We start from the raw sequence: 14,955 nt of genomic DNA on the forward strand, positions 1-14,955 counted from the left end.
GTGTAGAATGACTTGTCCGTCAAATCGTATAAAAGTCGACGAGGTCTATATGTCAGGACTTTTGCTAGTACAAGTTCGTGTAGTAATTTATTAATCGATAATGTTTTTAATTTTATAAAAAAAATTTTAAGAATTTTTCTATCTCAAAAAATTATTTTTATTTTTAATTCACATTATTTTATTAAATATATAGCTTATATATCAATATGGATATATAAATTAATATACAAACTCTATTTGTAAGAAATTTTTTCTATATATTAATGACGGCCATTAATTTCAAGCCTTACCTTTCGCATCGTTCCCAGCATTGGATGACGATCGAGTGCGCCGTGTGCGGTTGCTTTCAACTCACATGCTCAAGTGGAACGTCAACGTGAAGACCTGTTCAGGCCGCCAACCAACCCGTTTTGCTTTGGAGAGATGGGTCCCATTTTTTATCTGGAGCCATTATTTTTTCATTTAATAAACATTTTTTAATAATATTATTAAAAAAAATATTTAATTTTTTAAGTGACAGTATCGAAAGCCACCATCAGTGGCTCTAGCATTACTCCTTTGCTTTGTTGGGTAGCCGACAAGGGAGACAGAAGTGCGTTGGGATTTAAGTATTATAATGAAATATATTTATAGATTATTATTATTAATAATCTGTTCCAATAATGATGGATCATTGCATGCATGACTTTCTGAACAAGGCAACATTACCGAAGCCCAAGCTTGTTTTCCATTTTTTCAGTCATTATTACGAACCTTACTGAACTCCCATCACGGTGTGATAAAGGCCTACTTCACTGGTAGGACCAAACGGCCCCATGAACTCTTGCATAATCCAAAACTCTTTGCTTTGGGTGAGCGTCACCAAATCTTAATTCAGACAGATCAAATCTAAACAAATTATTATTAACAATAATTAGGTGAAATTTAACTTGTGCTATAAGATGACAGCGAGTTTATTTATTTATTTATTAAAAAATAATATGATAGTGATCAAATTATGTCGCAAACAGCAACGCCTCAGATAAATCCTCCCCCCGAATAATCCTCCGTCCATAAAAGATGGATCGATGTGGACAACATGAGATATACACATCATCTTAAAAAAATATACTGAGATATAAGTTATACTTTCATGTTGAGAATATATTATTTATTATTAGACTTATTATAACTATAAAAAATTTAAAATATCAATTAATATGCGTATTTTTTTAAATAATATCTTTTATTGAAAGTGACTTTATATATATTTTAAATAATAGAAATAATATTTGTAGTTATAGAATGTACAAGTAAATTATTTTTTATTTTAAAAAAATATGTAGATATCAAAATAAAAATAACCAACAGTTAAACAATTTATTATTGTATATTGTATTACTTTTAAACAAAGAGTTTAACAAATCTCCTAGAAGATTTATTTAAGTTAGCAGCGAGTAATGATGGTACAATTATAATTGGTAATCCTTTTAATCCCCCCCCTAAAAAAAAAAAAAGCGGTCATAATTGGTAAGTAAAATCCAACAAGAAAACGACACCGTCTCAAGTCTCAACCTTCATATTAATCGATTTTACCGATTAGCCAAAGTAATTCAAAGCCGGGACTGCTTAAACTAAGCCAATGTGCAACTATAAATTGAGCTGTTGGCTTCCCTTCCTTCCCACACTACGCATTTAGCCAAAGTTAACTAGATTTGGATCGCGGAATCCCAGAGAGAAGGACACGCAGAGAAATCACAGAGAACCTTTCACAACTCCGTCAATGGCCACCAAAGTGTATATTGTGTATGCATCACTCAACCTTAGTTCGTCTAATACTCTGTCTTTTGCTCTGTATTCCTTCTTTTTTTCTTTGCGGGGATTTCTTACACTTCCGTTTTGCATTTGATTCCACGAATTCTATATTCTCATTCGACGATTGATTTGCGGGTTGTTCTTTCTATAATATATTCCCGAAACTTGTGTTTGAGTTGCAAATGTAATTTTTCTTGGAATCTTTCTTTGCTGGTCTTAATAATTGTTATTGATCCCAGAGAATTATCGTGAAGATTATCTTTTAAATATATGTTTTTTAAATATATATTTCCAAATTTGGAAGTCACTATACATACATCAAATGTATATTTTATGATTTATTTCTCTTTCTTATTTCTCACAACCATTTTCATGTCTACTCAAATTGGATAGGAAATGGTAAAATATGATCAAATAAAATAAATTAATGATTAAAATAAATAAATAAATTTTAATTATTAATTATTTTATCACTATATAATGAATAAATAGATAATCCAATGTGAAAATTTGATATGAATCGTCAAAGTCAAATTTATCTCATATTATTTTATTATTATATAATGAAAAAATAGCTAATTCAATGTGAGGGTAAATGAAAATGGAATAGTTAAAAACTAAATTCATCTCATATTCATCAAAAGTGTTGTTTAATTTTAGCTAATTCAATGAGAGTGTTCTAAAAGGTGACTCTGCAGCCACTGTTGGGGCCTAGTGTATTTTGTATGCTTTTTTTTTTCTTTTTTTCACATGTATTTTTTTAACACTTTTAAATATTTAAAATAAAATTTATAGAAAACACTTTCTTAATCACTAAGTAAAAAAAAAAAAAAATATATAGCTTGAACATTATAGGTGGTCAAGAACATTCTGTCATATTTTATTTTATTTTTATTTTTATTTTTTATTTTTAATATTGGGTATTTGGGGAGGGGTTGAATCTCATACCTATTTTTGGAGGAGGAGACTCATGCCATCTGTCCTTTGGCAACATTCTGTCACGTTAATAGTGACATTTTTTCGGCCATATTGTTACTTGAAATGTTGTCAGTCAACTCTTCCTCTGCGATGTGGACCTTGGGGAATTGCCACTTGCCTTTAATCTGCAAGAAATTTCAGAAAGAACCTGGGAATTTCATGAGACATATTTGTTTGGAAAAATTATTTTAGAAGTTGACTGTGTGAAGGCTACCTTCTCAGCAATCCATAAAATGTCAAATCTGAGCAAGTTGTTTTTCCCGAAGATTTGCAAGTATTTATGGCATTTTAATCATTAATGCTCTCTAGGGTTGAGCACCGATTCAACCGGAGTCAGATTTGGCCTCCTCCGACTCCGACTCCGACTCCGACTTTGTCGGAGGCCGAATCCGACCTTCGACTCCGACTCCGTTTACACCTCACTCCGCTCCGACTCCGACATGTCGGAGCGGAGTCGGCCTCACGAATCCACGATAGCAGATAAAAGAGAGAAAGAAATCAAAAATCAACAACCAACAAACAAAACTACTAGAGAGAGAGAGAGAGAGAGAGAGAGAGAGAGAGAGAGGAGATACCGGATTTCAAACCCATTTTCAACAAACAAAAATGAGAGAGAGAGAGAGAGAGAGAGAGAGAGAGAGAGAGAGAGAGAGAGGAGATCCGGAGAAGTCGACGGAGCCAGGGCTGCGTCGTTTCGTGGTGGGCCGGTGGGTGAGGGAGTCGAAGGCTGGGGCTGCCGGCTTGCCGCTGCGCTGGAGCCTGGAATGACTTCGTGAGTTTGAAGTATAAAAAGTTAAAAACCCTAACTTAACTGCTTCAGTATCGGGGGGGGGGGGGGGGAATATAACCGGGTCTTCAGTAATCAGTACTGAGGTAAACGGCGCCGTTTACCTCCAAAACGGCACCGTTTTGGAGAAAATTAACTCTGTTTTGGCAACCAAAACAGAGTCCAACAATGCCGTTTGGGCTCTGTTTTGGTATTTTCAGCCTTTTTTTTTTTTAAACTCTAAATCAAATATTAATTTTGCTTTAATACTATATATATTAACTATACTATTATTATAATAGTATTATATATAATATAACTATATAGTATATACGTATAACTATATATATTATAGTATATAAGTATAACTATATATATTATATTATATAAGTACTCCTCCAATATATTATATAAGTATAGTTAATTACTAAGTTAATATATAACTATATATATTATAGTATATAAGTATAACTATATATATTATATAAATATAGTTAATTAGTAAGTTAGTATATAACTATATATATTATATTATATAAGTACTCCTCCAATATATTATATAAGTATAGTTAATTACTAAGTTAGTATATAACTATATATATTATATTATATAAGTACTCCTCCAATATATTATATAAGTATAGTTAATTACTAAGTTATAGTAAATTAATAATGTAAATTAACTATATAAGGTATAGTAACTTATATAGTAACTTATAGTAAATTAATAATGTAAATTAACTATATAAGGTATAGTAACTTATATAGTAACTTATAGTAAATTAGTAATGTAAATTAACTATATAAGGTATGGTAACTTATATAGTAACTATATTAACTTATAGTAACTTATAGTAAATTAGTAATGTAAATTAACTATATAAGGTATAGTAATTAGTAACTTATAGTGTAACTAATAACTATATTAACTTATAGTAACTTACTAACTTATAGTAAATTAGTAATGTAAATTAACTTATAGTAACTATATTAACTTATATTATTTATTATAATGTTTATAGATTATTATTTATTAGATGTTAATATATTGATAACAAATATTTTTATAAAATATGCACAATATCGGAGTCGGAGTCGGAGTAGAAGTCGGAGTCGGAGTCGGATTGGAAGTCGGAGTCGGATTGGAAGTCAGAGTCGGTGTGTCGGAGTCGGATCGGATCGGAGTCGGAGTCGGGACACCTCTACATCCGACTCCGACTTCCAGGAGGAAAAAAACTTTGACTTCGACTCCGACTCGTCAGAGTCGGAGCGGAGTCGAAGTCGGAGTCGGATTTTCGAATTTCTGCTCAGCCCTAATGCTCTCATTTTTTTCATTTAATTCTCAATGAAATACAATATTATATAATTATAAAAGCAAATTAATATTTTTCATCAGATACCATCCATGTAAGGTGATTTGATTTTCACCCTGTTTGTTGTTCTCTCTCGCTAGAGTCTATTCTTGATTTTGCTACCGTGGGGATTGGATTGTCATACAACTCTCATAATATTTTCTTGTCTTGTTGCTACAGGTACTATTCCATGTATGGACATGTAAAGAAACTGGCAGAAGAGATAAAGAAAGGGGCTGCATCTGTTGAAGGTGTGGAAGCCAAATTATGGCAGGTAACAATGTCCATTCCTTATCATCTCTTGCATTGCATGCTCTGCCATTTTATCTCTTTATCTTTTCATTTTTTTGCATATGTTATAGCATATTTCATGATCAACTCTGAAGTTTGAAATATATATATTTATGCTAAAAAATGTCATCCAAAGTTGGGGTGGGTCTCCCTTGTCGATCAGTACATCTAGAGATCAGAATTTTGTCCAAGTTATTGGTTATGTCACAAGTCAACAAGTTCAAGCCACTGGCTGTTTATGGCTAAGCAACAGTTTCTCGGGTGGGCCATGGTTTTATGTAGAAGGCCAAAAGCTTTACATTCTCGAATAAGTTAGAGAAAATCTATGTTTATATTAATCTCTGCATTTTCAGCAATTGATTGATAAGTTCCCTGACTGACTATAGTGGACTTGTGGAGCAGGTGCCTGAGACACTACCAGAAGAGGTGCTTGGGAAGCTGAGAGCACCACCAAGGAGTGATGTACCAATCATTAAGCCCAAGGAGCTTGTTGAGGCTGATGGGTTTGTTTTCGGCTTCCCAACAAAATTTGGAATGATGACTGCTCAATTCAAAGCATTTCTGGATGCAACTGGAGGTTTATGGAGAACACAACAGCTAGCAGGCAAGCCTGCTGGGATCTTTTCCAGCACTGGATCTCAGGGTGGTGGACAAGAGACAACTGCGTAAGTTCATGAATCAATAAACTAACTGAATTATCCTGAATATTCTGAATCCAGGAAAATAAAACTGACTTACCATCAATATGTCTTAGGTTAACTGCAATTACTCAGCTGGTTCACCACGGAATGATTTTTGTACCCATTGGATATACATTCGGAGCTGGCATGTATGAAATGGAGAAAGTGAAGGGTGGAAGTCCTTATGGGGCTGGAACTATCACTGGAGACGACTCGAGACAGCCATCCGAGCTTGAGTTGGAGCTAGCATTCCACCAAGGAAAATACATTGCCACCATCACAAAGAAACTCAAGGGCGCTGCTTAAAGTGTTTGCAAGCAATAATTACTGTGTCGTTTGAAGCCTGCTTTGTATGTGTTACGCACAGTTCAGTTGTCATCAATAATGGTAAAAGTTTGCTGGAACATCCCATCTGTGCATAATTGCTCTCTTTTCCGCTTATATGGTAACAAGAACACGACAAAACTTCTGTACTGCTTAGCTAATGCCTGGTGAGATAGACAGGGCACTACTCGAGCACGAAATCTTCACCGTACAATCCATTGATTATTGATTGAAATCAATTAGGAGCCGACATAAAAATAAAAACGACCGTGTTTATAGTATTGAAATCTGTGTAATCATGAGCTGATAAAAAAACTAGTTGTTTCTCAGAATAATCGTCGTAATGGTATATGGATTGCAAAGGTAGTCGTTTTGGCTGAGCATTGGCCAGAAGGGATATAGATGCTAAGTCCTGATTCTTCATTGCATATTTTGGTCTATACGGCAAGCAATCTTCATGTTAATTTTGGATTATTAAAGAATCCTTTAGGATTTAAACAGCAAGTACTGAATCTTCTTAAAGAAATTTCGGTACCTTCGACTTGATCTTGGAAAATATAAACAAATATTAAACGAGAACCCTTCAAATTGGCTTCTATTTTTCACCATCAACTGACGCTTTTCAGTGTTGAGATTCCTCAGACCCAAAAAGAGAAGCTTCAAGTCCATGGCCTAATTTAGATTAACTAGGAGCCATTTTAGCCGCTTTCCATCCAGCTGTAGAATGTTGGCATCGTTACTGTTGTAGCTGTGAGATAAGTGGGTCTGAGTTTCCGGTAAGTTAGATAGTTGGATCTTTCTTTTACCAGAAACACATTATCTCATATTGATCACAAGCTAACAAAATAAGAGCATTTGAACCCTTGGCCCATCCAAATCTTACATATGAAAGTAGAGTGTCAATCAGGCAGCACTTGCAGATCAGAAATATTAGATGGACTAATACAAACTATTTTTTCGATTATTTTCATTGAAAATTCAGTCACATATTATTCAGCGAAATCTACTGCCTATTGTCTACATATTATATGATCTTCTGCAACTGGCCGCCATATCCACTTGTTTAATTTGAAATGCTTGGAAAAAGAGAGAGAAAATGCCTGAGAATTTGCAACTAGGTTTGGATGGGTATATAGAGTGGTAGACAGCAACTTGCAATCTTATCTCATTGTGGCCATAAAGTTCTTCCACTTGTCAGTAGTACTGTTCTTTATCTTCTTCCATCTAGACTTCCGTGACAATTTTCTCTGAAATACCGAAGAACGTACATACACCTCCAAGATTTCAAATGAAATTAAGAAAAAAAAAAAAAACCCTCCATACAAGAAAGGAAAAGGAGTAGGCCGTCAGCCTTACGAAATTAACCTCAAGGCCACGGGTAAGGGTAGATATATGGTAGTTTGCTCATGTTCATGAAAATCCTTTTTGTTTAATCCAGCATGCAGTTAATTAGTTCTCGATGCAATCATGCAGCAAGCATAAACGGAGAAAATCTCATATTCAAAGTTCAAACTGGTTTCTCCTTAACAGTCCCCTACATTTTCCCCAAAATCTTGCGGCAGTTCGGTGCATGTCTTGTCGATTTCAGAAACTCATTGGTCCATCTCACCATTTCCATTATTTTTCAATTTGGTTCTGCAGTACTATTTGATTTATGACTAACACAAATTCGTTATAGTTAGCCGTATATATATCCTTGACATGGGAAATAAAGCTATTCTTGTCCATAGTTTGGCCAGGAATTCCTCCAGCTAGATGAAGTACTATACAAGTGCAGGGTTTGTTGGACCACCACTTCTAACCCAATAGGCCTTGGGTTGCTCGATAGGATCATCCCAAAAGGATTGGTCATTTTTTAAAATTTTAGGGATATAGCCACCCATAAAAGTAGAGGAATTTTTATTTAAAAAAGAAAAAAAGAAAATAAAGAAAACGGTAGTTTTTGGAGCTTAATTCATATTTTGGAAACAGCGGCGATTTTTATTTTTTGGTTTTTTTTCTTTTCACATTCTTTAATATATTTAAATATTTTTAAAATATAAAAAAATACATCAATATGCTAAAAATCACTTCTTTAATTATTAAATAAAAAAATTGGATTAATGGAGCGGTAACAATGGAGCGGCATAGTAGAGTTTCTCATTTTAGAAATCTTACGGCAAAAAGCATATACATTGTTGCCAAACAAAAGAACTTAGATTTCTACCAAGAACTTAATGATCTTATGGCATATGACTTAGTTCTTCAAATGAAAAACCCCCTACCCCTTGTATAAAAATAAAAAATAAAAATTAAGATTTCCCATTTAACTCTAATTTAGAAATAAGAATTCACCTTCTGCTATCCAAATGTATAAGAAAAACTTGTATATATGGAATTAATTAAAAAAAAAAAAAAAAGGTTAGCTAGCTATCAGTACCACAAATCGCGGGGAGTGGAAATTAACTGGCAATATTTATCTAAGTAACTCGATTATAGTGCTCATTTGTTTGTTCTTTTTATCTTATAATGCAATGCAAATACTGATCAAGGGAACAAAAGCTAATGGTACAACCGTCGTTCAAAAGTGGAACAAATATCATTCACCACATGATAAAGTGAAACGACATTGTTGGCAAACACGTTCGACGTTATCACCTTAATTAATGGTTTTGATTGTCAACATAATTTGCGTTATATATGCTTGTTTGGAAAGCACGCAAATTGCATGTGGAGATCGAAGTTGATTAACTGCAGGTAAAGGGAAAAACAAAGGGTATATATGTATGGAATCTTTCAACCATGCATCGATCTTTGAATGTTTGCAGGATTAATCTATATATAATTTTCTCGCTTTTGTTAGGAGGTTTTGGCTTCTCTCTTCATGATCACCACCTTCCAATGGATCGAAGCCCCTCAATGTGACCAGTCGCTAAAGAGCTTAACAAGTTGGTACGTAGCTAGCCCCCGTACCTGGACATACATTTTCTGATGTACTGTTGAAAAAACAATTTTCAATGTTGTTATAAAACTTATGGACAAAACCTGAAAGCAGGAGCTGCGGGCCAGCATCTGAGTACCACTCACATATATATTCCAAATACATAAACAAATCAAGAGTGAGATTTCCAATCAGATGACATCCCCACACTCACTTGATCTATTAATTCTATAATTCAATTATTCCTTCACATTTTTCTCCTCCCTAGCTTTATCTTAAATTAATTAAAGGCTAGTGCCAGGTCTATTAATTAAGAACAAAAGCTCCTTTATCCTCTAATAACAACAAATTCTCTCTAAAAGATTAGCCTGCAACTTTCCCTAAATTCAGCAGCTTTTTTTCTTATATATTCCTTAATTAATTAACCACATCTAATCATAATTCTTCAATTATTACAAATAATTAGTATGCATGCTAATTCCATTGGTCCCGAGTATTGGCCACACCCTGCATCATTTTGCCTGTAGCTTCCCAACAATGGCTGTCCTTTGGAGCGTCATTTCCAATATTGGCCACACCTGCAATATCATTTTGCCTGTAACTGGCCAACAATGGCTGTCCTTTGGAAAGTCATTTCCTTTTCTCGATCTCCCTTTCACCATTTCTTGAATTTCTTTACCTACTCTTACTAGTACGATAATGTGGGCTTTATGTGTCTTTCTGCTCGATCTTTTTCTTTGACCCTATCACAGCTCCCAAGTTGGCTTGGGTTTTCTTTTGATATATACTAGTTAATTACAGATCAGAATAGGGCGCTGAATTTTGACCATTTCTTGTTGCTCTATCTGAAAGTTCCTCCGAATGTTGGCGTCCAGAAATCAACCGTGGCTTCATGAGTGACAGGGAATGTACTTGAAACCGGTACCAAACATAGTCCTCGGCTTCTAAGATCTTGTTTTGGTCCTTCAGGATCCTTTAATTTATCAGAATTCTGCATCGAGAGGAAAAAAAGCACGCTTTCTTATAAAGGAAAAACAAAAAACCACAATAATTTCAATTACGCAATAAAAGAACTAAAATATTGTCATAATTGGATTTATAAGCTAGCTAGCTATCAGGATGGAGAATATTGTACCTGCTGATGATGTATGGGAGGTCCAGTACTTTTCATGTAAGGAGTACTTAAGACCTAATATTATTTAAAATACAGGCATTAATCAGAAACGATTGGTAATAATCTGATCCATAAGGGGGTTGAACTTGGTTTCTCATTATGGTTATTAACTAATTAATTATCAGAACGACAATGTAACGAGGTGCTTCATATATATGGACTTACACTAACTTGTTCATGGAGGAACTTGATGTATTCAATGGCTTCAGAAAGCACCGAGGCAGTATCAGTCTGACACAAAATAGCATGATATAATTGAAATCTCTCAAAGTAAATCGCTTTTCATGTATTCAGAAAGAAAATGATCGCTCACTCCAACCTTTGTGAAAGTAAAGGATCGATTGATCAATTCAGAAGCTTACCTTTCCGAAAGGTGATACCAATTGTTGGAGTGCAGTGATTCTGTCCCCCATCTTTTCTTTCCTCACCTATTAGACCAAAGCTAAGAATTCTCATCCGGCCAATATGTTTACGAAATCGGATTTAATTTTCGAGAAAAGAAACAACCAAAAGCTTAAAGCTTCCTCTTGTCAAAACGCTTATTGCACTTATTGTACCTTAAAAGCTGGTAAAGGCGATGGCGTTTCATTGCGGGGCCTTTTAGATGTAGCTTCGTTGCCGCTTTTCTTCCCCACTGTGGATGAGTCCCGAACTTCGGATATGTTCTGCTCAATAATTAATATATATGAAGTTTTGCAAACCCAGTACTTTAAACCCTACTCACGAATACAACGAGGTTTCCTTTCTCAATTATCCTAGTCATCGTACCTTTGGTTTTTCATCAAAGTTTGGCGTGGGAAACTGCTGTTGCAGGGTTGGGAAAAAGCTCGGCCGAACGTCCTTAATGGCCGCTTCCGACGCATTCCAAAACGGGGCGTTGTTCGAGAGATGCAAGTGACTGCTGGGTGTCTGTTTCGGAGGTGAAGTTCTCAAAAACTGAGGAACCTTAGACCAAGAAGGCAATAATTCAGTAGAATTCAAGCCATAGTTCGCCGGATATGGAAAACTCATCGGCCTATTCTCGAGTGAAGGCTGTTGATGAGGCTGATTATCCGGCCCCAACAGACCTTGCAGTATGGCAGAAGGGCTTCCGTACAACGCCGAATCCATCTGAAAACTAGAAGGCAAGCCCTGGCATGTCACGGTGCTATCCCCGGAACTATATTGAGGACTGAATGGGGGTTGATCTAAAGAAAAGCCACGATTAAGTTGCTTAAACTCGTTGGCGGAGGACTCGCTCCCACTCATCCCAGAAAACAGTCTTTCCCTCCACTGAACTTGAGAAGATCCCATATTCCCAGTTTCTTGAAGCATCGAACGGAAACCGCTGTCCGCCTTTTCACCACGACTACTGTGGCCACAGATAAACATTAAAATAAATCTCGATTATATTAACTAATGCTAGTAACAAATCATTCAATTTCATAAATTATTTTCCAAAACATAGAAATTATATGAAGAAAAAAACCGAACTTGAAAGATTAATATTGGTTCTTTACTTCGTTTTGAAAAAAAAAAATATCTCTATATATATATATATATTGGTTCTTTACTTATTAATTAGTAGACATGCATGAAGGAGTTCTGGCACTTACAGTAAAGTTTGGTTCCAATCCATGGCCTGAGTTGAAAGGCCTAAACCCATCATATGTAAGTTGGGATCATCGCTGGCACCAGCTGACTCATGTCCTTGCAGCTTCTGGGTGTCCTGGAAAACCACTGAGCTACCCGACACCGACATAGAATCCATGGTAGTCCTCGCTTTGATTTCCGCTAAATCATTTGGCCATCCAAAGCTGCCTAAGCTATTGAGTGCCGAAGACGACGAAGATGTCCCGCTTTCGAACCTTGATCTTGATGAATTCCACCAGTTCCCACTTGTATTGAACTCGTCCGCCATGGTCACAGATTAATAAGCTCGACTGCTTCTTTGTTAATTTATGCCGTATATTCGCTCCAATAGCCTTTTCTGATCTGGTTTGGCTTCAGACTCTTCAACTCTTTCGCCTTCTTTGTTTGTTTTCTTTGAGCCTTTATGGTTCGATAAAATGAAGGAAAACGGTCTGCTGCTTCTCGGTATTTATACTGTCGATTGCTCCCGTTCGGTGTGTAGGAATGAAAGAATTAAGTAACCGGAATACAAGCGGTTGACATCTTTAGGGCCGGAGTGATTATACAAGAGGAAAGTCGTTTTGGGGTTGAATTTTCCCGTCTCTGATATTTATAAATATTTACTTTTTGAAGCCCTTTTTCTGAAAAAAAAAAAATCTCATTAATTACTTCTTTTTTTAAATTCCATTAAATTCTATAAATATAACATCTATCGCTACGTATAGAGTTCTATTACATATAATTACTTTTAAATTAAAGTATTTAAAAAAATATCTAAAAGTGACTGTATATAAAATTTTTAAAATATATATATATATAAATAAAATAATTATAGGTATAAATTTTAAATAGACAAGTCATCTTTTATAAAAAAATAGATCTCACTAATAAAAAATAATTTTTTACACTTTTTTTTATTTTTAAGTAATAAGGTCCTTTTTTTTTATAAAAATATATCTATTTAAAAGTTTTACAAATCTTTCTCGCATAACTATAAGCTGGGTGTATCTACAGTGTTACAGAAAGAGTAACGACGATAAAAATAAATAAATAAATAATTGGCAAAAGCTGTGATTACAGTGAAGGTAGCATATATAGAGTACTCGATCTATGGGAATTGGCGTCGTCATTAAGTCATGCACTCATTTGTATTAATAATTACCAAATCCAATATGTATCAGCTTAATTATCTAGCCCAGCAGGCCGGATCTACAGAAACCTGTTCCACCGGATCACTAAACTTTGTGTAAAACGACCGAGAGTATCTTCATTAAATGAAGAAGCTACATTCAAAAGAGATAAACAATGTGCTTCAACTTGTAGTCATGAAGGTAAGTTAATTAGTTTTAATTTATATATAATGTCAATATAAAATCTTCATAAAATTAAACCTACAAACTAACGTATCTTAATATAGTACGTCAGATCATAAAATTATTTTTATTATAAAATAGATACGACGTATCACATGAAATTATGTCAATTTATAAATTTATTTTTATAAAATCTGCAAATGAATAATGTGTCAAGTTCTTGATTTCACGGCAAATCATAATGTATTGATAATTCTATATCTTTTCATTGAATATATTTTCCAATATCTATATAAAGTCAGCCAACTCATGATCAACCACAACCAATCCTCTTTCACAAAAATGGAATCCCCTGGAAGCTGGATTTTTGTGATTAATCAACGTGCATCTCAGCTCGTCAAAGAACATATAAATGATATAGTGGGAGGGTCAAATTCGTCGTATATACCAAGTAATTAAGGGTCATTGTAACGTAGTAGTAATGAAAATCTGACATGGGAACAACCGAAAAGACATCACATGGAGCATGAATGTTGGGTGAATGTCTCATGCTTTGTTTTGTTTAGGTTGCTAAGTACAATGACAATTTATGACGCATGCACCAGTTTTTCTAATTCAAACCTATTTGATGATCTGATCAGCAGCATGTATCACAAAGTTGGAATTCAAAGTTAGCGTCAAATGTGAGTTAATTATTTTCAGTCAAGGATAAGCTCGCGTTGACATCAGCTATACATACATACATTATATATACTAGTAGAAGATGTTACGTGCTTGAGACACGTATGCTCAGTTGAATATATTTTATGTATTTATTTTGTTAACAATCCACCTCTTTAATTTATAGAATTTTCACAAGTAGATATATTATTTTTTATTAAAATTATTTGATCTAATTCGGCCATCTTTTACAAAAATTAATTTCTTTAAAATAGAATCAACCATTGAAGGACCGTATATATAAATTTGGTTTTCCATATTTTCTATATTTTTCAGACTCTGTAATTTACAAAATTTTCATGAGTAAATATATTATTTTTTATTAAAATTATTTGATTTGATTCATCTATATTTTTTTAACAACCCCCGCAGCCCACCCCTAAAATAAATGAAATAGAATGAGTGAGGGATTAAAATAAAAAATGGTAAAAGCAGAGGGGTAGAATTGAAAAATGAAAATTTGCCCAAAAACACTGTTCATAAGCGTGTAGACACTTTTAATATATAATAAATATATATATACACACACATTAAAGTCAAGAAATTCTAGAATTAATTTGATAAGAGTGGGTCAAATGTCTTCAATTTATATATTAATTAAGATATGTAAATTTGTAAATTTTATTTTCATAATTTTTTGATAAACTTAACATTATGAATGTTTATGATTGCAATAGAAAATATAGTGTATAATTTTAGAGCTTATAACTTATAATTTAAATAATAAATTCTATTATTAAAAAGTTATTTACTATTTGGTAACTAATGTTTAAAATGCTTTCAAACATATTACGTTTGTTTGGAAACAAGTTAAAAAAGTATTTTCTGAAGTAAAAATGATAATTATTTAAATTTTTAATATGAGATTAAAACTGTTTTAATATATAACACCAAAACAACCTAATTTTTTTATTAAAAAACTTTTAAAACTATTTAATCATTTTTTAAAACTTTTGTCGCAATCCCAAATAGGTCTTAAGAGATTGAAAAGATAGTAACAATATGGGTCATCCAACTTGAAAGGATCTCAAG

General features: G+C 33.8%; 2 protein-coding genes across 4 annotated transcripts; one reads left to right on the top strand and one right to left on the bottom strand.

Moving 5' to 3' along the window:
• Window positions 1–1,566: 1,566 nt before the first annotated feature.
• On the top strand, window positions 1,567–6,265 carry LOC122290124 (probable NAD(P)H dehydrogenase (quinone) FQR1-like 1). The gene is made up of 4 exons (XM_043097675.1): window positions 1,567–1,785; window positions 5,071–5,164; window positions 5,584–5,846; window positions 5,936–6,265. The coding sequence occupies exons 1-4, from the start codon at window positions 1,763–1,765 to the stop codon at window positions 6,165–6,167; spliced, it is 612 nt and encodes a 203-aa protein (XP_042953609.1). The 5' UTR covers window positions 1,567–1,762; the 3' UTR covers window positions 6,168–6,265.
• Window positions 6,266–9,237: 2,972 nt separating this feature from the next.
• LOC122289092 (transcription factor bHLH123-like) lies at window positions 9,238–12,460 on the bottom strand. Of its 3 annotated transcripts, none has more exons than XM_043096023.1 (7): window positions 11,875–12,460; window positions 11,048–11,627; window positions 10,837–10,944; window positions 10,642–10,707; window positions 10,445–10,510; window positions 10,241–10,294; window positions 9,238–10,096 (listed from the first exon to the last, which is right to left on the bottom strand). In XM_043096023.1, exons 1-7 carry the CDS (start codon window positions 12,177–12,179, stop codon window positions 9,947–9,949), a joined length of 1,329 nt encoding a protein of 442 aa, XP_042951957.1. In that variant the 5' UTR covers window positions 12,180–12,460; the 3' UTR covers window positions 9,238–9,946. The 3 variants fall into 3 exon arrangements, with proteins under 3 accessions (XP_042951957.1, XP_042951956.1, XP_042951958.1); XM_043096022.1 differs by having other exon boundaries at window positions 11,048–11,630; XM_043096024.1 differs by lacking the exon at window positions 10,241–10,294 and having other exon boundaries at window positions 11,048–11,630.
• Between the last annotated feature and the right edge of the window lie 2,495 nt (window positions 12,461–14,955).

The sequence above is a fragment of the Carya illinoinensis genome, chromosome 12, assembly GCF_018687715.1.
Source record: "Carya illinoinensis cultivar Pawnee chromosome 12, C.illinoinensisPawnee_v1, whole genome shotgun sequence".
In the NCBI taxonomy this organism is placed as follows: Eukaryota; Viridiplantae; Streptophyta; class Magnoliopsida; order Fagales; family Juglandaceae; genus Carya; species Carya illinoinensis.